The sequence below is a fragment of the Hyposmocoma kahamanoa genome, unplaced genomic scaffold, assembly GCF_003589595.1.
Source record: "Hyposmocoma kahamanoa isolate Upper Pololo Valley unplaced genomic scaffold, ASM358959v1 78, whole genome shotgun sequence".
Classification (NCBI taxonomy): Eukaryota; Metazoa; Arthropoda; class Insecta; order Lepidoptera; family Cosmopterigidae; genus Hyposmocoma; species Hyposmocoma kahamanoa.
This window is the reverse complement of record NW_020653945.1, coordinates 5,445,206-5,468,947: the sequence shown is the minus strand read 5'-3', so window position 1 is coordinate 5,468,947 and position 23,742 is coordinate 5,445,206. Positions and strand designations below refer to the sequence as shown.

Below are 23,742 nucleotides of genomic sequence, written 5' to 3'. Positions count from 1 at the left end.
AAACAAATTTTGTGAAAAAAAAGAATGAAAACAGAACAGGTCCAAAAATTAAATTTAATTAAATCAAAAGAGGTATCGAAATATACGAGCGTCTTCACGAGGTCCGCCATATTGGCCTGGGTATAAAATGATATTTTATAATTAAATTAAAAAAAAATAGAAAGATACATAGAAGTTGTTGTTTTGTTGTCAAACAAAATAAAACAATCTGTGTATCTGTGTAATGTGAGTATCGTTCATCGTATTATGCCAAGGATGCGACATATCTACATTTTATATACAAAATGAATACGAATGTATAGTTACGATGTCGCCATCGCTTTGACGCCGAAATGAAGCTATCTGCCGCGCGTTTTTGTCACTTGAGATCGCACGCGCGTGTGGACATGTTGAGGTGAGTGTCGTCAAAATAAATGGGGCTTCAAAAAATAAGTGCGTCAAATCTTGCTATCTACAATAAATATCTCAGAAATTGTGAATTTATAAGAATTTAAAAAATGCTCATTTAATATCACATAGAGACCATGTATTCCAAAATTTGAAACTAAATTAAATGCAATGTCTCGGAAATGTCGAATATTTTGGAATTTTGAGGTTACACGTTTAATGTTAAGATATATGAGTTTGTTCCAAATTTGAAATTTGTAGTTTATTATCTTTTATAAATAAATAGTTACAGGTCAAAAACGCCATTTCTGTTGCCATGTATAAAAATAATTCGCAGATTACTGATTGTACGTAGACGCCGTCTATACGTGCATTCGAAAACTCTTGTTTACTTTGATATAATCTGTATGTTTAAGTTAATAACCTATTTATTTTTTTCTGTTCCAGGGCTTACCGAACTTTTAAAAAATGTTTAATCGTTGATCATATAATTTTATGTACCAAAATTCCTATTTAACAGTCGTTCATTTCCGTTCATCAAATATGATTGATCATTTTGATCAATCTCTTGTATATCGATCGATGTAAATGAGAATTTTGAAGGGCTAATTATTCCTCTATTGTTGCCACTTATCAGATTTTACAAGGTTCTCTTTCAAATTGGCCGTTTGCGGTCGTTCAAAAGTCGCTTTAATTGAATTGATTATAATGCCTCTATGTTTAATTAAAGTATTTGTTTGAAAATGTCTAACATAGATCAAAGTTAACTGAAAATTTTTAACGGTCAAGTTCAATGTCAAAGTAAAAAAATAATTTATTCCATACGTAAAATAAATCTACACTTGAAAACGTAATTTTTTAAGCTAGTGTTCGTTGCTGCTGACTTCCCTGAGAAAAACGAGCAAGAAACTCAAAGGATTGCTCATTCGAATAAAGTTAATGCTGTGGAGTACACTTTGAATTAAATTTGTGTTGAAATCTAGACCCATATAGTCTTTCCATACGTCTTTATTTAACGCGTAGTCTTCAATTCTTTAATATTACTTTTCAATTAAAACACTTTTAATTTTTAAACTTAGGAAATAATCATTTTAATTTGTGTAATTAAAAACGTATGTAGTTCCCCATAAAAGAATCGTTTACCATAGTTAAACGAAACAGCGGTACCATGAGTTTGGACTTAGTTCTAAAGTTAATATTACGTATCTTCTTTCTTAATGAAATTAAGGTTCAGGCTATATGAAATCACACAACTTTTATCAGTATGAGGACGCATTGTGTTACGGCAGACAGATTTCCATCTGCTATTCCATATAATATTATGTTCATAATTCATTTATTCATTGTTACACGTGGATTAACAAAAGTGTTACATAAAAGTATTCCAGTACATAAACCCTGATTATATCATGATTTACTATATTTATTAAATATGTTAAAAGGAAAAATAAAATTATCACATTAAGAAGTACATAAATATAGTGAAGTCAAGCAATTTAATTTTATAATTCATAGGTCAAAATTGGATACAATAATATGTTTGAAGAAAAAGAAAAGAAAAACAAATTAAAATAAAATTATATAAATGTTATGTCAAAAACGTGATAAAAATTAGGTGAAGATATGTCGAAAGCAGAGTAAATGTCATAAGTATAAAAACGGAAAACCTATAATATATATTTTATAATCTTTAAACATTTTTTCATGATATAGGTGTATCATGAAATAATGTTTAAAGTTAAATGTTATTTATGTATGTGCTTATTGTTTTAGGTAAGTATTGTACGATAAGTTTTATTATGGATTAGCAGTTCTTTTAGTTTATTTATAAATGATGACGTATTTTGTTTCGATTCGTTAAAGTCTTAAAAATAATATGAAGTATGTACATGAATTAAATTATGTATATCTAGTATTTTAACCGACTTCAAAAAAGGAGGAGGTTCTGAATTCGACTGTATTTTTTTGAATGTATGTTACTCGATAATTGGTGAACCGATTTTAAGGATTCTTTTTTGTTGTTGAAAAGAGGTTACCTCAGTAATTGTCCCATTTAAATTTTAAGATAATATTCCTCCACTAAGGGTGGCAAATGAGGGATGAATCCGGTTTCGCGCACTTTCCGGTAACCGATTTCAATAAAACTTCGCAAATAGATGTAATTCCACGAACTTATGAAGTCGGTTCTTTTAGTACTTTGTATCGAGTTTATGCATAACTCTTCATTCAAGCATAAAAAGGTTGTCTGGTAACTTTGTTCGTAGAATGTTTAAATCTGTCTTCTGGAAAGTTGTCATTTTGCAGATGGGCCTTATTACATTACGGGTACAATAAAAAAATGTTATAAAACTATAAGATAAAAATAAATAACTTCAAGTTAAAAACAAAAAAGTCTTATTTCGTACAATATTTTTTATATATGCTTTATTACCAAGGGTAAGGATTCAAGAAATGTTTTTATGTAATAAGAATCGGATTTCTAGAAGTATTTTTATGTCTCTGGTTCCTAGTATTATTTCCGTCGCCAAGCCTTACGATTGTACCAAACTAGTCAACACGGAATTGATTGAATCCGGTCATAAAAAAACTTTATGTATATGGTAATAAGGACGTATAAAATGGTTTCGTCGTCGGCCAGTCACGAGCTGCGACGTCCGTGACTGAACGTTACGAAGGACGTCTTTACATCTTTTTACAAGGACGTCCTTGAGCACAGAAAGCTTATTCCATGTCGGCTAGTTTAGTGGAATCCTTATTAGTAAGGATTCTTCGTCATTTATAATTATCGAGACATGTTTATTTACTCTAAGAAATAGATAGAAATACGCTTTACGAATTTTACGATCGTAATAAAAATCGCAATAATAATTTTATGAAGGATTTTATTATAATAAGGTAGTTAAGACACGCTCTTTAATTAGGCTCGACGTATTAATTGATTGCGTAAATGTCACCTTATAATATTGCAATATTAACGAGAGGGGAAGGGTATTGTTCACATGACAAGCGTTCTACGAGCGTTTGGTTTTTGAATAGTGTTCACAAGGTGGGTATTTTTCGGGCGTTGAGCGCGCGTTGCCACTGTTTCAGTGCAAGTTCGCCATATATATTATATATTCGGTATATACTTACTCAATGCTTTCTTCTTTTCGTTACTGTCATCTCTGTCACTGAATATAATAACAAGTTCATCCCAAGCCTTTCTCCTTATAATCTTATTCCGATAATCCTTACTTGTAACATTCCATAATGCAGGACCTTTCTCAATTTCGTCTATGAATAGATCCGTATTAAAGTCTTCTGTACCCATTTGTAGAAAAAAAATTTAATTGCAAAACACGTCTCACCGCACGGTGATTCGTCTAGAACAAGCTAGCTGGACAAAAGTAACATTAATATTTTGTAGGAAAGTTAATTTGGGTAAGTACGATATTTGTTGTTAATCACATCGATAGATATGATTTTTGCACTAATGACATTGATCATTAGTACTAAGGATATGTATACAAGACAACTACATAGATTAAACGCATGGAATTAGTTGCATTTTCGCTCTTGATATCGTAACGTTTCCCGAGTTGATTTTAAAAGTTGTGTTTATTTAAAGTAATAGATTAAATAACCAAGGGTAAGCGTTATTTTTTGATACTATTGTATTCAAAAAGCAACGAGGCATTTAATAGGAAAAGTCCCGCAAATTTGTTAAATTAACTTTTTTTTACATTTTTCAAATTCAAAAGACGAAAAGTAAAAATCCCCTCTTCTCCCTGAATCGATACTTTTTCCTGTGATAAGGACATTTCTCTATTTTATTATTCAAGTAGTATTTCTTGCACGAATTTTCCCTAATAGCTTTCTCTTTTTTTTGTAGAAAGCAGTTTCACTGTCTCAAAGAGGGACTTTTTTGAAGATTGGGTGAAACACTCAAAAAACGGCCGAAACGAAGCTATGTATCAGTTTATAAGCTTATAACATGATCTGAGTGGCATAACAGAACAGTCTGTGAGGAAAATGAAGGAAACAATTTCTCGTTTTTCTTCAAAATTATTGGAAAAATGGGAGAGTTCAAGAAGAATGCGAGACCGCTTTCTAGTTACTAATGCAGAGTGGCTAAAGGGTGCAGACATATCTTTTGATGTGTCGCAGGACATAGTGGAAGCATCTACTTCTTCCCAATTGCCATCTGGTCTAGGAAAAGCAATGGTAGACTTGGCAAATGCAAGTGTCAAAACAAAAAGATTTGGTCAAGACCAGAAGTTGTGAAGAAAAGCGTTGACAAAATTTACGAACAAAATTCGGTCAGTTGTAAGCGCGCGTTGAACTCTCGTCATGTGAACATGCTCTAAGGGCCATAGTTGGCATAATGCGGGTTGAGGATTTCTCACTTTTCCATGAGTTATGAATCTTCTTCATCGTTAGTGAGAAATATTGTTACTAAATATTGGTATGTATTTAAATGATCTTTTTAAATTTCCAAAAGCAGCAGGCAACAAAATATCTAAACGGTAAATTTTTTTAGTGATTGATCCTTTTTCTCTGGGATAAAGTAAATTAAATTAATCGACATTTTAAACTGTTCTGAGCTACGCAAAAAATGTTTGATTTCCATAAATTACTTTGAAAGTTTTATGTTGGGCCTCAAAACTAAGACAAATAAGCAGTAAAAATAAAATTTAGATACTTGTTTTTAAAACTAAATAAATGTTGGTTTGTATACTTGTATACTAATATTATGTTAATTATAATATAAATGTTCGGAAAAGCAAGCAAATTGACTTCTGCTTTTTGATACGTTCATTTCAACCGTTCTATATTCTATTCTAAACAAAATCTATGAAAGTATTTCGTCACCCAATTAGGTATCCGGGCGGATGGAAGGAATTTTTTCTAATTGTTCGATCTTTGTATTAATAATTGTATGTGTAAGGTTAAATCAACAAAAATGTGTATAGCAAACGAAGTAAATGCTAGAAGCCTGCGAACCCCAAACAATGTGATACTTGGCACAATCCCCAAGACGATTCTTTTCCAAACTAAATGATAGCTACATAGATAGATAAAACGTTTATCCTCTTGCATCACACACACACAACAATACAATACAGTAAATTGATTAAAAGAGACGCACAGAAATCAAATTAAATAAAATTAGATAAAACCAAATAGTAAATTAAAAACATAATAGTAACCTAATGGTAGGAAATGAAACTATTTTTCCGGATTTAAATCGCGTATATTTGACCATGACATTGACATGTCAACCGTGACCGTGGGACCTGTAAAGGGCCCGAAACGTCGGTTTGTTTGAAAAAACAAATATACGCGATTTAAATCCGGAAAAATAGTTTCATTTCCTATGATAACCTAATGATCAACATCTTACGTGTGTGCTAAAGCAAACCAAATAGGTCGTGGCTCAGTGTAAAATTTGCCCCAAGGCAAAGCACTGATTTTCAGCCACCACCTTCGAGCAGAAACATTGTGAAGTGAATTTAGTGTGCATATATGTTAGTATCACGTGAGTATATAGTATATAGATTATAAAAATATGAAAAAATTAGCATAATTATTAATTAAAATAAAATATATATAATTAGTACCTACTTAATAATAATAGTAAAGTCAATGCAATATAAAAATGATAATAAATGTCCATGAAATAAAGGGACTTCATTCTAGAAGCTTCCGTTATGTAAAGCGTTTAGGAATACCCATTTTTTGCCTATCCAAAATAAATTCCCTGAAATGTTTTTTAAAAGTAAACTTAGATAAATGTTATGTAATGTGTGGAAAAGTTTTTAACAAAATACCGGATCTATTTAAATCCGTTCCTTTGGCTAGATTTAAAAGGGAAATTGCACACTTGGCTTCTAGAACAGTTATTTTATTGACGATTTTTCAAATATAAAAGTGATTGATCCCAAATCGATGCATATATTAATCATTAAATAATGATATTATCTTGTTTTTAACCGACTTCAAAAAAGGAGATGGTTCTTAATTCAACTGTTATGTTTTTTTTTGTATGTCATGCATTTATGAACGGTTTTTGATGATTCTTTTTTTTGTTGGAAGGGGAAGTACGTCAGCAGTGGTTCCATTTAAATTTGAAGAAACTATTCCACTTGTAAAGGTGGCAAACTAGGGGATAAATTCGGTGTCGTGCACTTTCCGGTAATAGAATTCAACAAAACTTGGCAAATATATGTAATTCCACAAACTTTTGAGGTCAGTATTTTTATTGTTCAAACATTTCTTAATGTATTGTATATTTGCATGCTCTTTTTTAAGGCTAAAGAGGATAAGTTCTCCAAACTACCACCAACATTTATAATGTACCCATCATATTTAAAGCAAATAAATGATTCTATTCTTAGAGTTAATGTGGTAAGGCGGCTTTTTCGCTGAAAATGATATTTTCCAGACAACCTTTGACGCAGAGGAGAACTAAACAGATGTAGGATGGAGGTATAGAGGTTAAACAAAACTAAGCGAGTTATTTTCATGTGTATATTACCTACATTTTTCTATATTTTAGGTATATGTAATAGCGTGGTATTAAAAAAAACCCCTATTCAGTATGTAATGCTTATTATCTTTAAACGTTAGGTCACGAATTTTCCTATTTTCGCCTCGGTGCTGGAAATCTGTTTCAGTATCCAGTCTTTGAAGGCGAAGACCCTCGTATACACGTCAGGATATCCTCGAGCGCAGGGCATACCCCACGATACCACTCCCACTATTGTCTTGTTTTCCACTAGTGGGCCACCTGAGTCGCCCTGAAAGAAACGAGTTTACAGTTAACCATAAGTACTTAATTATCACGTTGGCCCCTTTTACCAGAGACTGACTACTTCTGAATCTTGTTCTTAAGCGATCAGAAGATAAATCAAGAGGAGTTTTTAGTAGATAGGTTAGAGTGATGCCACACGGGCGATGCCGGTGGTTGCGTCGCCATGCTATGGTTTCTACGCACCGAGCGCCACACGAGCAACGCGATGCGTACCGTCGCTTATTTACGCACCCCAGCACCCCTCCACGCTTTGTCTCCTGGCCCTTTGTCCGATACGCACGCGTTCCGTCGACGCCGCGCACCGTTTCAACGCACCATGTGGCATGTAGTTCTAATAATTTATATGTCTGGCAACGCCGACATAACGCATCGTGTGGCATCACTCTTAAGTAACAGTTCTTTAGTATTCACGAATTGTCTTTTTATGAAGAATTCTAAGGCCTCTTTGAATTATGATCTATGATCATGGACTTACCAAACTGAGAATCACAGAACTCGAAAAGACAAACAAAAAAAACAAGTTGAAAATTCCACTACAAGACGATAAAGTATCTTCCCAAAATATGAGCCAATAAAAGTAGTCTTTAATAGTTATCCTTGTCTGAGACTCAGTTCCAGTGATTGACCGCTAAATCGTTTGGCCACAAGCCAAGAGTCAGACCAAGTTCGGGATTCATCTGTTGATGAAATAAATTGTTCTCGTGTTCGCTCTGTTAGTGTTTGTAAATAAAATAAAAATGGGAAATTATAATTTTTACACAAAATAAAGAGTGCTATATAATTGAATTTCGTGACATTTTTCATATTACTTGTTTACTTTTATGTACAGTAGCTTGATCAAGAATGTCGTCGTTGTAAGCAAATTTCAGGGAAAGGAAGATTACCGTATAGTAATCATAGATTGCGTTTTGGTAACTATTTTTCTTTAAAAATGTAAATTACGCTGATTCGCGTAACAATAAAACTGAAACTAAACAATATATAAAAAGACACTTATAGGGGGTTGTAGATCTCGTTTTGCTGATTGAAGATATGTTAATAACTCAATTTCGCTAAAACGTCGATTAGGTTGTTTATGATAAGGACGACAGAGAAATATATTTGCTTTCGTGTACACAGATACTAAGTTTTATATTCGATGCTGGAAAGGTAACGAGCTAACGTCTAACGAGCATTTGGAAAATATTACGGGAGAGCGATATAAAGTAATTTTTTAAGAAAAAAATCATAACTCTAATTTTATTTGTTATATGAAAACCTAGAAAGTTTCAGCTTTTCCATATAACAAATAAAAAAGGAGTTATGTTTTTTTGTTCAAAAAAATTACTTTAAATAGCTGTCTCTTAATATTTTCCAAATGCACGTTAGACGTTTTACCTTTCAGCGTCCATTATTTTCTATGGTACCGTAATAATCAAATTTTATATTAGAACGACATTTCATCTTTGAGTACACCTTGTTGTGTGAATGTCCTTTCCTTACATCTGTGAGTACAGGCGTACCCTTGGAATAACAAAGCCACACGCGATCAAACATCAAAAGCGCTTCTATCAACAAATTATGTGTATGTGTAAATTTATCACTTTCCTTTTTAAGCATAAAACAGTTATCGACTGATTTCGTTTCGTAGAATATTTAAACCGCACTCCTAAAAAGTTGTCATTTTGCAGATGCGGTCTTATTACATCAAAGGTGCGAGCTTGAACCCGCTTTAGTGCAGAGGCAATAGGGTTGTACCAACAGAAATATTTTTTAGTTTCAATGGGAAAATGTAACTTACGTAACAAGCGCCCTGCCCGGTCCTGGTGAGCGTGCAGACCTGACTATCATAAACGGGGTTGATAGCCACATAAATACCCTGACATGTTTCCACACTGAGAGCAGTTAAGTTGATCATTTGTAGATGGGTGGGTGTATTTCCAGGGTCCTGGGGGATAAAAAAAAGGAATCAACACATAGTTTCGTACGTACGTCTCACAGAGCAGTGATTCTCTTTAAGAAGAAGTTAGTTACGTTTTACCTAGGTGGCAGCAAGTTGAAAACGTCATATTGTATTTTCAACTGCATGAGTTGAAACATTAGTGATTTCTCAAAATTACCGGATCGAATCCCTAACGAAGTCATACGTCAGAGAATGAACAAAGCCCGCACTAGGAAAACCCTGAATCGCGGGTGCCATGGACACACACATAGACAACCACAAATTACAACCAAACTCATGAGAGAAATAAACGTAGGCCATAACAAATATTTCTCCCTGCCCGGGAATCGAACCCGGGACCTCTGCGTAGCAGTCCAGCAGGATAACCGTTCCGCCATGGAGGCAGTTTAAAAAGGCAGGCAGTTTAAACTGACCGAAATAGCTCGCAAAATCAGTAAACTTAAGTGGCAGTGTGCCGGACATGTCTGCACGAAGGTTGATGGCCGATGGAGCAAACTTGTTCTAGAGTGGCGATCACATCACGTAAGATGGACGGGGCAGCGGCTGGATGCGAGCGGCACTGGACCGGGAAAATTTGCGTGCTCAGGGGGAGGCCTCACCTATTTCTGCCGCCAAGCACCACAAGGCGCACGAATTGTGCGTCCCGTCATTTGGTATTATAAAGAAAATATGTCACGGGGCAATAATTCAAAGTACGATGCATTTTTTTGCGCATATACCTACCTACCTACTGGCCGTATACTCAAATTCCATTTAAGTTTAAAACAATATTTTGAATTAACAAATATGTATTTCAATCATTTCAGTATTCCAAATTCCATTTTTTTTATAATGTCTCACGATGATTCTGCCAATGTAAGGGTTGAAAAATAAAACTTTTACGTTGGTGTGACTACGTACGGTCGGATAGCCGGATATCCGTTGGATACGACGAGAATCTAAAAAGGGACAACACAAAACCGCAAATTACACGTTCACATCATATGCATATGTTAAAAATAAAATAAAAGAGGTGAGTAGGTTTGTAAATATGTATATGTAATTCAGTCGTTTCAGTACCAATATATTTGCCGCGTGATATTTGGGATTCATTTTGACCTGAGCCATCTTTGACTTTCGAACTAAGGTAGTGGAACCAATGATGGACAGTGCACCAGTCATGAACATTTTTGAACTATACCGCCAAAAATAAGGAAATGTTAATTATTTTTATTCACTTTCAAATGTTTTTTATAACTTTTGATCGAAATGGAAGACGTCAGTTCAGAATTGACATCTGGCGGCCATCTTTATTCGCCATTATCGTGGTACGAAATGAGATGGTGACACGGATTTGTATATTAAATAGGACCGCGCACTAAGTTTATAAAACGAGCTGAGGGAGAGGCTTCAAAGAGTAATGCGTCTCTTTCATTCATGTTTCAGCCAGCCATATTGTTTTTAACTTTTTAATTTTACAGAAAATGTGGCCGCTTAGGGATGACCAAAACTACTAATATTATTTCATAATACTAATTAGTATACTTATTTGATATGCTACTTCATAATAGGTTTCATTGTTGATATTCTTTTTTGTATTTAATAAAAGCATATTTACCTTTAACCTAATTTATTTACCAAAATTTCAAAAAAATTCATAGACTAGACACTACCTAAGATGATTTTATTTAGCGTTGGCAACTTGTTAGACAAGGACAGACCACTACTTCGAGCTATCTCACGTGGCTTGGTTTTTACTTTTACTTAAAATAAACCTTAACATAACCCAATAAGGTGTAAGTTTGTAATATTGGTATATCGAAGTGCGCGATTCAGTTTATGAAATATATAAAGCCGAGAAATGTGATAATAAATTAAGAAAAAAAACTTAATTCTCATAAGGACCGTGTCTTGGGTGCGGTTTTTATAATCATATCTGAATGTGGTATTTGAGACTGTGATGACTTCAGTGGTTATTTTGTGTTTTGGTGTTATTTTAAGCATGTAAACAAAACGTAACCGTAAATGAATAACATAACGTCTATTGGAAAATTAGGAGTGTTTATTACTAGATCTCATTTAGCTGTTTACCCAATCATGGACATTTTTGTCCATAATCGGATTTTATCATTAAAAGGCTTTACTTGTGTTTACCGTCTTTATAAAGCCAGATTTTTAATCAATAATAATAATAACGCACACACTCAACATAGCACCGCACTGTGTCGCGGGTGCGATGGGCATACACATAGACAACTACAAATTAATATAACAACATACATGTATAATTAATAAATGTATATATATAATATAACTAATAAATGTAGGCTATACAAATATTTCTCCCGGTCCGGGAATCGGACCAGGGACCTCTGTGTGGCAGTCCGGCATGGTAACCGTTCGGCCACAGAGGCAGTTTTAATTTAGTTTATAGCTTGTTACATTATTTTAAGTCTATACAGTAATGGAAACAGTGTCCGTCACTGGTCATCCATAACTGGATTTGATTTTTTAGACATGGCACTGAACCGAATAACCACCAATGGGTCATATGAAACATCACACCATTCGTTTAGAAGTAAGTGTAAATACCATGCAAGATCTCTTTTTATAAGATTGAATTTGTTAATTTAGCTAAATAGTTGATCGTTCATGTTTAGGCGTCCATGATTGGATACCGTCCATGATGGGGTGTCCATGATTGGAAATTGGGCTGTCCGTATAAGGATACTCAAATACGGTCTACTTTTTCTCGAATAACAACGTTTTCTTTATTAATTGATCTGATTAAAGCACTTTCAATTATTATTTGGAGACTTTTTAATCAATTAAATATTTCCTTGAGTCCCACATGGTAACTCATCCAAAATTAAATGACTAAAACAAAAAATAAATCCTTAAACCGTCCATGATTGGTTTCACTACTTAATTACTGTGAAAAATGGATAAACGAGTTGATTGTAGTCGGTTGACGTTATTATTTCGCTGCTGCCTGAGCGATTGCATACTGAAGAGCAAATAGGTCAGTTGTCAAATGATTACTGATTAAATTGGTTACGAGGATGTTTCCCTTAATGTCTCCCTTTCGATCTTACTCACACGGCATAGTATGTTTTTTCATTATCCTCTCGACTTCCACAGTTCCTTGTTTGACGCAATGTTAGGCTAGTTTTTTATATATGCGTCCAAGTCATCCCGCCATGCTATCTCCTTCTTGTAGGTTTAGCACAACGGCACATAAACAGCGACATAAAACGCGAGATACTGCTATTCTTGCATAGAGGTCCCGCGCTTTGTCGCTCTCGTGCAAGTCGCGCCTTACCTTGCTAGTCCTATTGGTCTACCTAGTCGTCGTTGACCTTTCTCCGGCACCTACCAAGTGGCTGTATAACCCATCTCTGTGGGTGCATGCGATAGATGTGTTCCGCCCAGTCTCATTTCAGCTTGACTGTGCTTTTTCCAACAACGGTTACATAATGTGTGTGATATGTTATATATCTAAAATATAGACACAAGTATCTCATCAAAAAAGAACATTTAAGCAACTTACAGAAGTTCTTCCCCATCCACTGAGCATCAAATTGGCTCCCTCTTCAGTATTGACTTCAGGCAGTTGAATCGGCTGCACCTTATCGTTGAAACTGATCTCGCCAGAGACTTTCAACAGGCTAATGTCGTTCTTGATACGTTTTTCATCGTAATTGGAGTGGATAATGATGGTGTCCACAGAGTAGCGGTCACCGCCCACTGTGAGGTCATTGGTGCCGACAACTACACGAATGCTAAGGCGAGATTCTCTGGAAAACGCATTATATGCTCGAAGATGAAGTGAATTAGTTCGTTCCTTCTGGCTATGGATCAATCTGTATTTTAACTATCATAGCTCAAGATTGTGGAAAGTAACAAGGAAATTGATATGCAGTAACGTTTCTTCTTCGACTTATTTCTGTCATGGACCCATGGACCATATCAGTAGCAGTAGAGCTCATTGAGAAAGAGTTCATCCAGGGAAGTACTGCCATCTTACCTATTTCTGCCGTCACATAATAATGTCAGCATTACTGTGTTCCGGTTTTGAAGGGTAAGGTGCTGGTGAAACTACAGGCACATGGAACTTGTCAACTTATGTCTTAAGGTGACGGGCGCAGTGGCAGGGCCCTCAAATCATTGCGATTTAAAGCTCTGAGTGGTACTGAAACTGTTATAGACAGGCGTGTAGCTTACCATCAGGCGGACGTCTTGTTCGTCCGTGACTTAATATAATAATAATAAAAAAATATGAGATCTAAACCAAGACTGACTTATGGCAAAGATATTTACGACGTGGGCAATCGAACACTTCCGTGAATTGTGTCACTTTGCGACTTGTTGCAGTGCCACTCAGTGCTTTGAGTGGCACTGCAACTGTTATGGACAGGCGTGTAGCTTTCCATCAGGTACAAGACAAGTGACGGGCACTTGATATTATTAAAAAAACCCCTTATCATAAAAGAAACTTAATCTTGAACCTCCAGGTAAATTGACTTTCATGATATAATGAATCCAATTTCAAATACTGAATCTAAGCATGATCGATTTCGTACGCGACGTGTGGTCACACGGGGAACATCGCCTTTAAATTTTTTTTAATGAAAACTTTCGATTCTCGGTAATTCTTCGCGCATCCTCAAAATATTTTTACTTAACACAGACCCCTTGGATCATCCCAGAGAGATCCCCCAGGGACCACTTTGAGAAACTTGGCTATCATCCCATAGAGACCCCCAGGGACCACTTTGAAAAACTTGGCTATAGATATCGATGCAGTTTTTTTTGTCGCGTCACCTTGCTTAATCACAGGTATGGATTCGCTTCGAAAGGGAATAAAGAAGAAGCGGAGGCTTTAAAAAATCCTCCTTATTTAACAGCTGACGGTATAAAAACCGATATAATTATGGATATAACTTAATTACCCAACTGTGCAGTGAGCAGCTGTCAATACCCATTTGCTGCTCAGGATGGAGCCACCACAGAAGTGTGAGTTGAAGAGGGTTCTCAGAGAGACCTGGTAAGGAATTCCTCCCTCTGGAGCATCTTCACCGCCGACTACGCGAGAGTCTTGATGTCTTATGTCGAATGTTGGAATGACAGATCCTGGATAAAATCGGAAAAATCAGAAACTCGAAGCATGTTGACGACGAAAATGAGAGAGAAAATAAATTTACATACTATCAAAACTTGCTTAGTTGTGTTATCCACAGAACAATAAATACAGTATAAGTGGTTAGTTAGCGTCTGACGCTCAGAAGACGGAGGGTCGTATTTTAGAACTCCACTCAATGCTCAAGTCAGGACTTAAGTATGATTCAAAGCACTAGAAATCATACTCAAGTCCTTGCCATTAGGGTCGTATTTCCAGTGCTTGAAATCATACTCAAGTCTGCTCAAATCCTGACTTGAGCATTGAGTAGAGTTCTGGAATACGTCCCTTAATCTCGAAAGACCTATCTGAGCTCAGTCCGCCATTTTCGCTTTGTATGGTATGGTTGCGTCATTCTTTCTTGCAAATTCTCTAAAATCCCAGAAAAATGCCTTATTGTGCTGTTTTGGAGTGCAAAAATGATAGCCTCACCAATTGTAACTGTAATATGGTGGCTTTTTGTTTGGAGGACTAAATTAATGCTCTAATTCGTCGTGGTTTAGCAATTAACCGCTAGATTGTAGCACATTGATAGAAATTTCAGTATAATGTCAAAACGTCGTAAATAATAATAATAGGTATTGATGGTAATGAACTTTCAACGATATGCCAACAGGGTAAAGTTTAATTTAATTTATTAATTTATTTTTATTTATTTTATTAAGTATATGTATTAACAATCCAGAATTTGTTATTTGTTTTTAAATTTGGAACTACGACCAATCAATATAAATATTGTAGTGTTTCAAATTAAAAATGTGTGAGTTTTGGCAACATCGGTTCTGAAAGTAATCCAGGCTTAAGATTGTTTTTTCCTCCGTCGTGTTATCAAACAAACCTTTCAAAGACGTATTATTGAATTGTATCTACAACATCACGAAAGTCCGCAATTTCACTGTTTGTGATAGTTTGGCGCGTATATGTAAATAAAAGGTTACTTAATAAGATTCGTGTATTTAGGTTACATTATTATACAGAATAAATTTATCTTTATCTTTATAGAAAGTATTTTGGTGGTACAAAAGACGCTAGAATATAATTATAATCATAATGTGTCAAACATCCATAACAATTAAAAAAGTAAGACACGTATTTACTCTATTAGGTATTTTGAAAATAACTGTAACAGTCAGCATGGTTCGGCCACAGAGGCAGTTTGTTTTTACAAATTTTTGCTAAGTAAAATTTGTAAGCCTTTTGCCTAAATATATTAAAAGTAATATAGCTTCTTTGAAAACCTCGGTAGCCCAACGGTTTGCATTGTGGGCACTGGATGTGGAGGTCCCGGCTTCGATTCCCGGTAGGACCAATTTAGGAAATGGACTTTTCTAAATTGGTTCTAGTCTGGATGTTCTGAGAAATGCCCCAGAGTGACTTCCTTTGCTCCGGTAGTACAGGAAATCCCTAAGTTTGAAACTAGGCAATTAGTCTGGTTATATGGAACATTATTATTATCTGAAACACATTTTTCTCTTCGTCCTGAACAATCACATTAAGCAAGTCAAATGATACTATTTAACATGGTAAGACAATGTATAATTTTGGATATTGTATGTCTTACGGATGGACGACACACATGTACACATTCACACATTCCACACAATTACACACTTACAGACACATATACACATACTTGCACTCACACACACTAACGCTTGTGTTAATCTATTTTTAATAATATAAGAGCAAGATTACTATTAATATTATAGAAGAGCGATGTTTCCTAACACAGGCCCTAGCAAGCCTAAAGGGAAACATCCGCCCCTGTACTATGCCCTTTAAAATGAACAAATAATTTAAGTATTAATAACTTCAATAATAATAAATAATACATTTTATTTTTAATTTATATTATTTTTATTTTATTATTTAAAATTACATAGAAATCACATAGAAGGTATTCATTCTAATACGGCGTAAGTAGGAGCAATCACCTATAGGGAGATGTATACACACACGTATTAAGTAGCAGTACAGGTCCTTGTTAAAGAGTTCGTCCAGGGAAGTACGGCCACGTTACCTATTTCTGCCGCCAAGCAGTAATGTAAGCATTACTGCGATCCGGTTTGGAAGGGTAATTGTGCTGGTGAAATTACAGGCACATGGGACTTGTCAACTTATGACTCAAGGCGACGGGCGAAGTGGCAGTGCCTAGATCTTTGCGATTTAAAGCTCTGAATGGCACTGCAACTGTTGTGGATAGGCGTGTCGCTTACCACAAGGCGCACGACTAGTTCGTCCTGTTTAGTATTATAAAAAAGTATTGCATTTACGTACGATATTAATAGTAATAACAAAATGTTTTGTACAAACTATAGGCCGTGTTGGCGTTTCGAAATGTCGACTAATAATAAATCTAGGAAGATTATTTGATTAATTTTGCTACATTTTCTTATAGGTACTTAAATTTTAGCTATGTTTAATAAAACAACAACAATGTTTTATTGATCGAATTAAAAAAAGGAGAAGGTTCTCAATTTCACTGTATTTTTTTGCGTGTATGATACGCGATTACACTCATTTGTGAACCGATTGCGATGTTTTGTTTTTCAGAGGTACCACAGTACCTTGGTAATAGTCTCATTCAAATTAGAAGAAAACATTTCAACTCTAAGGGTGGCAAATTAGTGAATGAATCCGGTTTAATAGACATCACCCATTTCAGTTAAATTGCCCAATAGATGTACTTCCACAAAGTTTTGAGGTCGGTTTTTTCTATAAAAAGCTATGTTGTTTTATTTGCACAGTCACTTACCATGAGCCTTAAGAACTAAAGTAAACACCGTAATTAAAACCAAAAACATTATTCCTTATTCAAAAGGCAGCAGTTTAGAAAAACAAAATAAGCCAAATAGCTGATTAAAACTATTGAAAACTGTTGCGCGTTTAGTTTATATACGAAATGTGATATCTGAAACTAAATATTTAATCCGAGAACAATAGGTAAGGGCCTTGTCTGAAGAGGAATTTGCTAATTCAATCAATAATTGATACTTAATCTCAATGATGCACTTCACTGGACAGTAACACTTTATGTAACAAAAACGTAGTACGGGCAAATACGCAATTCATGTTAGAGTCAAACGCGGTGAAAATGCAATGCAAACGTGACGCAATAGCAATGCTGCTAATTGTCTACTTACCTTTACCCGCTCACGCGATACATGCAGCCGTAGACGCATACCACACCTAGAGGTGCCGCATGCCGGTGCTGATTTTATACCGATTTATCGGATATCGAAGTTATAACAGGTAAAAGAACTAATACTAATTGCTATTTCGGTAACTACTCTAGCAAACCATAAAGTTTTTAATGTCTGGGTCTGTCATTTAAAAAAAATAAACAACTTCAAAAATACGTCACGACAATCGTGTGTGTTATTGTTTGGGCTGGTGATTTCGGTGTTTATTTATTGAAAATATACCGTAAGTAGCGTTTTTTAAGAGTACCCTGAATATAAATGTTTATAGACTATACTTTAAGGAGCAATTTCGTGGTAAACGTTAGAATCACTCAAACGGAATATTATCATATTTACCCAAGTACACCAAAAATTTCATTAGTGCTTTTTAACTGCAGGATTTGCGGTGTATTACTGCATTTTATTTGAGATGTTTTTATTGTAGTACGGAGGGTATTTATTTAGCAATGCAGAATAATAATTTTTATTTGTAAAAACTTGTATTTAAACTGAATCCTTTTCTAATTTGCGAAACCAAATAGCCGCCATTTTGCGGTAGGATGAGCGCATCGCGTGAGCGGTTACACACACGCGCGATTTTAAGCAGCGATGCAAGCGCGCGAATGCATCGATGTAAACGCGAGATTGCATGGCTACACTTGGGATTTATAGGCATTTGTATCGATGCAATCGCCTATGAATCGCAAGTGTAGCTGCTAAAAGTAGCCGTGTGTAATCACTCTTAGAGTGTAACTATGTGATAGTGGTGATTTGGTCTTTGTGACCTAAGATTGGACTTTGTAGCGAGCCTAGGAGACGCCTTCGTTCAGCTGGAATAGTGTAGGTTAAAGATAATAACCGGAGCGTGATTAGAGGTGTACGCAGTCTGAGTGATCGACTCTGAGATAGACATGGTGCTGATGCGTATTGTTGTTGGATGTGGCAGAAGCACGAAATGAGAGCTTTGAGAAATATAACTGGAGTGACTGTGATTGGCAAATTACGGAACAGTGTATCAAGAGAGCGTTGCGGTGTGGAAGAAGATGTAGCGAGAAAGATAGAAAAAGGGATGCTTAGATGATTAGAACATGGAAAGGTTGAATGAAAGTAGATTGACAAAACGGATTTATTAAAATAAAATAGTTTATTTGTCATGCAATACAACCTAAAAATTTAGTAGCAGTAGAGCTCCTTGTGAAAGAGTTCGTCCAGCACGGCTAGCACGATTGAGCGAGAGCGACATAAAGCGCGAGATACTGCTATTTCCGCATAGAAATCACAGCTTTATGTCGCTCTCGCGCAAGTCGCACCCTATTGTGCTAGCCCTACTGGGCAGTACTGCCAACTTGCCTATTTCTACCGCCAAGCGGTAATGCGAACATTACTGCCTTCCGGTTTTGAAGGATAAGGGTGCTGGTGAAATTACAGGCACATGGGACTTGTCAACTTATGCCTTGGGCGACGTACGCAGCGGGAGTGCCCCTCAGATCTTTGCGATTTAAAGTTCTAAGTGGCACAGCAACTGTTATGGACAGGCGTGTCGCTTAACACCAGGCGTACGACTTGTTCGCCCCGTCACTAGGTACTATAAAAAAAGAAAAGAATATGCTAATTAATAATAATAATAACCTAAAACACACGACAAATGGGTCTATGACTCAGCTACAGAGAACAATGAATTATATCGTCCTCCCTGATATTCTATGACATAATGGTCAGGAACACACATAAATATTTATAATTATAACAACATACAAGACACGAATCATAAGAAACCTGCATCTGATTTTGATGAGGTGACAGACGTGTGTCTGGATCGTAGCAAGAGGAGAGCTCTTGTCTCTTATCTTGCCTATCCAGATGGGAAAAAGGCGTGAAGTATATGTATGTATGCGTGTTGACAAGTAGAGTCCAACATAAACCATTTGTAGAAACATATTTCATCGAGTGTTCTCGCTACAATGGAATCAGGGGGCCTACCACAACTTCTTAAAACAATATTACTTTAACCTTACATTGACTTTTCGTACCATGACGCTTAAAGTGAGCTTATTGTAATGTTAAAACTATGATGTTTTATTGGCAGCTTTGTAACATTCACTTAGTTCGTACTTTGACGTGACTTTAACATTAAAGTAATATTGTTCTTATGTCAAATTTATCAATCTTAAAATAGTTACACGAATGCAATGGAAACTATATTATTTTCGATTTTTTTGTCTAAATATTGATTTGTAATGATAAAAAATTAAGTTGAACTTATTTATTTAAATATATCTCCTCAATAGTTTTGTTGTTTTTTTATTTAATAGTATCGTAATCGTTATATAAAAATACGCGATGTTTATTTCTTAAAATTAAGACACCGACATCTATATGCTCCTTGGTGACACTAACAGGTGACACTAGACTATAATTCTGAATTCACAACGTGACAATCAAGACTCAACTTGTTTTATTTATTTTTCTTTATGAAAATGCGGAAAAATAATTGAAAACAACGTAATTTTAATAGATTTCATTATTACATACCTTTTTTTGGTAGCTAAAATTATCTGAATGTAAATAGTATTAAATACTTTAGCATTATACTACGATATCACGTTTCGGAACATCAAAAAAGAAAGAGATGGCATTATACAGTTCATAAAGCGTTATTTCTTTCCTATTTATAGTAAGGAATACACAATATTGGGAAATCATTCGTTCTTTCAGTCATTTTAGCAATAATACATTACTTGGTTGATAGGTTTGTCATGGTACGAATATGAGTAATATTATAATAAGAGCCTATGCAGACGGTGTATTTTATATGCGCAGATGACGCGCAGAGGACGCGCTGATGACGCGCGTTAACGCGAATCAAACGACTTTCAGTCGTAGCCAGTAAAGGACTATCCACACACATCAGGGCCGTGTCCGGGACGTGGACGGGGCGTGCTAGTTTGTATGAACTGCGGGCCCGTCCCGGCGCCGGCCCGGACACGGACGTGTGTTAACGAGTTCATACAAAATATACGCAACGATATTTTTTGCACCCCTGGTGGAACACGGTCTAATATATATTATATATACGGTATAATATATATTACAAAACCATGTCCCTATATTCTTCTGTGGAATAATACGTATTATCCAACAAAAGGTCTTTCAATCGATGATCAAATGTTTCATTATTAGACTCGTTTTTTAAGTCAATGGGTAGATGCTCATATAGTCATAATAAATTAGAACTACATGCCACATGGTGGTTCAAGCGGCGCATGGTGATGTAACGCGTGCGCATCGTACAAAAGGGGTCAGGACAGTCAGGAAACGAAGCGGGGAGGGGTGCTGCAATACTATTGCTCATGTGGCCCTAGATTAGTGTAGTAACTTGAAAAAAAAAACGATTTTTTTTACATTTTTTAAAGAAAAACATGAAAAAAAGACAGCGCCCTGGTTTTTTTCTAAATTTGGATTTTTATCGGAAAGGTAAAATGGAATAAGTTAAATAAAGTAAGGCATTAACTTTTGTATTATGAATATGTATATATTTTAATTTATTGAGGGACAAACAGTTTACACATATATAAAAAGATACATATTTTAAAATTAACTTATAAATAAACCTATAGTCAATTAAATTTTTATTGAATTGATATTCAATTATTTTTTGTGAAATTACTCCACTAGTTTGTTATAATTATTAATACAAAGATCGAACCTTCAGAAAAAACACTCAGAAAAAATTGGTGATAAATCTGTAATATATTTCTCATAGATGGCGCTACAACTAAAAAGTTGTTGAAAGACCAAGTACAAAGACACGACGCAAGCACATAGAGGAATTCGTGAGGTCCGTTGGTTCGTTCCGTGGCTTAGTTGGTATAGCGTCTGACACGGTATGCAAGAAGACGTCGGTTCGAATCCGACCGGATCGAAGGTATTTTTTCTGAGTGATCTTTGTATTAATAATTATAACAAACCCATAGTCCCTTAAATATACATTAAATAAAACAAAAACTAGGTAAACAGATAAGTTATTACAAGATATAGCCATAGACATATAGATATAACACATACAACACAAAAAAAACTCGTGCACAGGAACAACGAAACAAAACACATATTCAGCAATATGCGTATTTCGTATTCCGAACACTGCAACAGTGCACACAGAGGCAACTCGTTGCGTTCGGGACCGGCCGTGTCATTACGTAACGAAATATAACTCATAATTGAAAAATCATTATTAAACTATTAACTATGCATTGAGTGAGAAAAAAAAATGTTAAATAAAAGAAGTAACGTTTTTGCAATCCATCAGTGAAGCAATTATACTATTTCTAATTTGTGTTATAAACAATGTATAATAATAATATTTATTGCTGACACAGTATGCGAGAACCCCGGAAAGATTTACATTGGAAATAACATAAGAAAATGGTTTCCACTTAAGGTAAGCACAATGGTTTACAAATTATAATACAATTAATTAATTACTGTAAATATAACAAAATCGAAGTATTAATAAGGTAAATTTAATTTCAGACAATGACATGACTCATAATTAATATACACATTCATATCATGCGTACTCATGCATGTCATAGTAAATCATGTTACAACTTAACATAGACTAAAATAAAATTAGGATATGGGACAGAACAAAAAATGAGTCAAGACATTTGTTTTGGAGTGTACATAGGAATAAACCGATTTACGCTTGATTTCGAGTGCATTGGGAATACTACCAAGCGAGGCCGAGTGAGACAGCAACAATAACAATGATTTCAGACTCTCACCTACTCGTTTATGTTGTGATGAAAAAGCTGTTATCGAAATGATTACGTTTTAGCTTATGTTAATTATTTTTTACTTATGTTTTGTTTGTTATGTTTTACGTACTAAAAATATGATTAAGTTATCATTTAATAAGAATTGAGATTTTTGGCGTAGTTAAAAATGTGAAATCAAATTATTTACAATGATTGATATTTTAGTTATTTACAGTTTATTTACACTTACGTGGTACGGAGCAAGTGTTCAAAATGTCCACCGTTTTCCACAATGCATAATCTAGCACGTCCTAGTAAATTGTGTTTTAAATTGATCAACACAAACACATTTTGTCTCACAGTATAAAATGTGAGATAATCCTCTCATGCAACAACTTCGACACTGTTCACCTCCTCCGCGTAAACTCCAATTTGGGAACATTTCAATAGCTCGCCTCACACTATCACCACTTGTTGCGTAAAGTTGCACCATCTCAGTCAATTCGACGTTAGAATAAATATTCATTTTGCAGGCGAGAGGCGCGTTCGCCGCCGGCGCAGTGGTCAGGCAAGCGGAAGTACAAATAATTTACGTGTCTTCGCTAGGCCAAGGTTGCGCGTACACTGTCTCTGCAAACAGACCGATCTGTGCTTTGTTTTTCGCCGCCGTGCCGCTGCACCTCTCGCCACTGCTTCCGTCGGAGCAATAATAGTGGTGTGCATAGATTTTGATAAGTAATGGTGTTCGCAAGTAGCAGTCGACAAAAAAAAAAAACATTTTTTTGTAAAGTTTAAGTTCATTAGTTTATTATTTTTTCGGGTCAGAATCAGGAATATAACGAACTCTATAAGTATGTCTCACTTTCAAACATACATCCTGTATAATATGTTTATAAGAATCAATTACCATGATAATTATCCCAAAAATTTCATCTTCATTTCTTGTGTTACTAGCGTTACTACTGTTACAGGTGTTAACCCACACTTGTAATGTCATCAAAATTTTCTGTGTCTTTGTTTCCTTTATTCAAATCCTACTGAATAATTTTATATAAACCGCTTGCTAATAATTCTATGTAAATGTTGCTATATAAGGGATATATGCGATGTAGAACAAAATATTATATCACTCTTATATAAATAAATAAGTAGTGTTTTTATCGTTAATCATCAAAGTAGCGATGCAACAGCAGTCGATAGATTTAAAAAAAAAGGTAAAATGTTAGAATCCCCGCATTTTCCCCACATAGCGTCAATTCCACAAAATGTCCAATCGAGTTGAAATTCCCCGTAATTTAGGGAAATCGCCACAAATTGACAAAACTATGAGTGTTGCCCATTTATTTTGAGCAATTTATCTATGAAGAATAATATTAACAACAAAAGAGGAAATGTAGTAAAAAATACAATTGTCATATTTTTATTGTCATACTTTTAGAAAAAAAAACGTACTCCAGGGAAAAAACGGTTTCTTTTCATGTTTTTTTTCACCTCAGAAAAAAAACGTTTTTTACAACACT

At 35.1% G+C, this 23,742-nt stretch overlaps 1 protein-coding gene across 1 annotated transcript in view; it reads right to left on the bottom strand.

Annotated features, from left to right (window-relative positions):
* Nucleotides 1–6,937: 6,937 nt before the first annotated feature.
* LOC113233271 (chymotrypsin-2-like) overlaps nt 6,938–23,742 on the bottom strand; it is a 48,323-nt gene continuing 31,518 nt past the window's right edge. Inside the window, exons 2-5 of the mRNA XM_026468329.1 lie at nt 14,054–14,234; nt 12,652–12,898; nt 8,961–9,107; nt 6,938–7,166 (exon numbers count right to left, since the gene is read on the bottom strand). Coding sequence (XP_026324114.1) covers nt 6,993–7,166; nt 8,961–9,107; nt 12,652–12,898; nt 14,054–14,234 — 749 coding nt within the window. The 3' untranslated portion in view covers nt 6,938–6,992. The remainder of the gene's footprint in view (nt 7,167–8,960; nt 9,108–12,651; nt 12,899–14,053; nt 14,235–23,742) is intronic.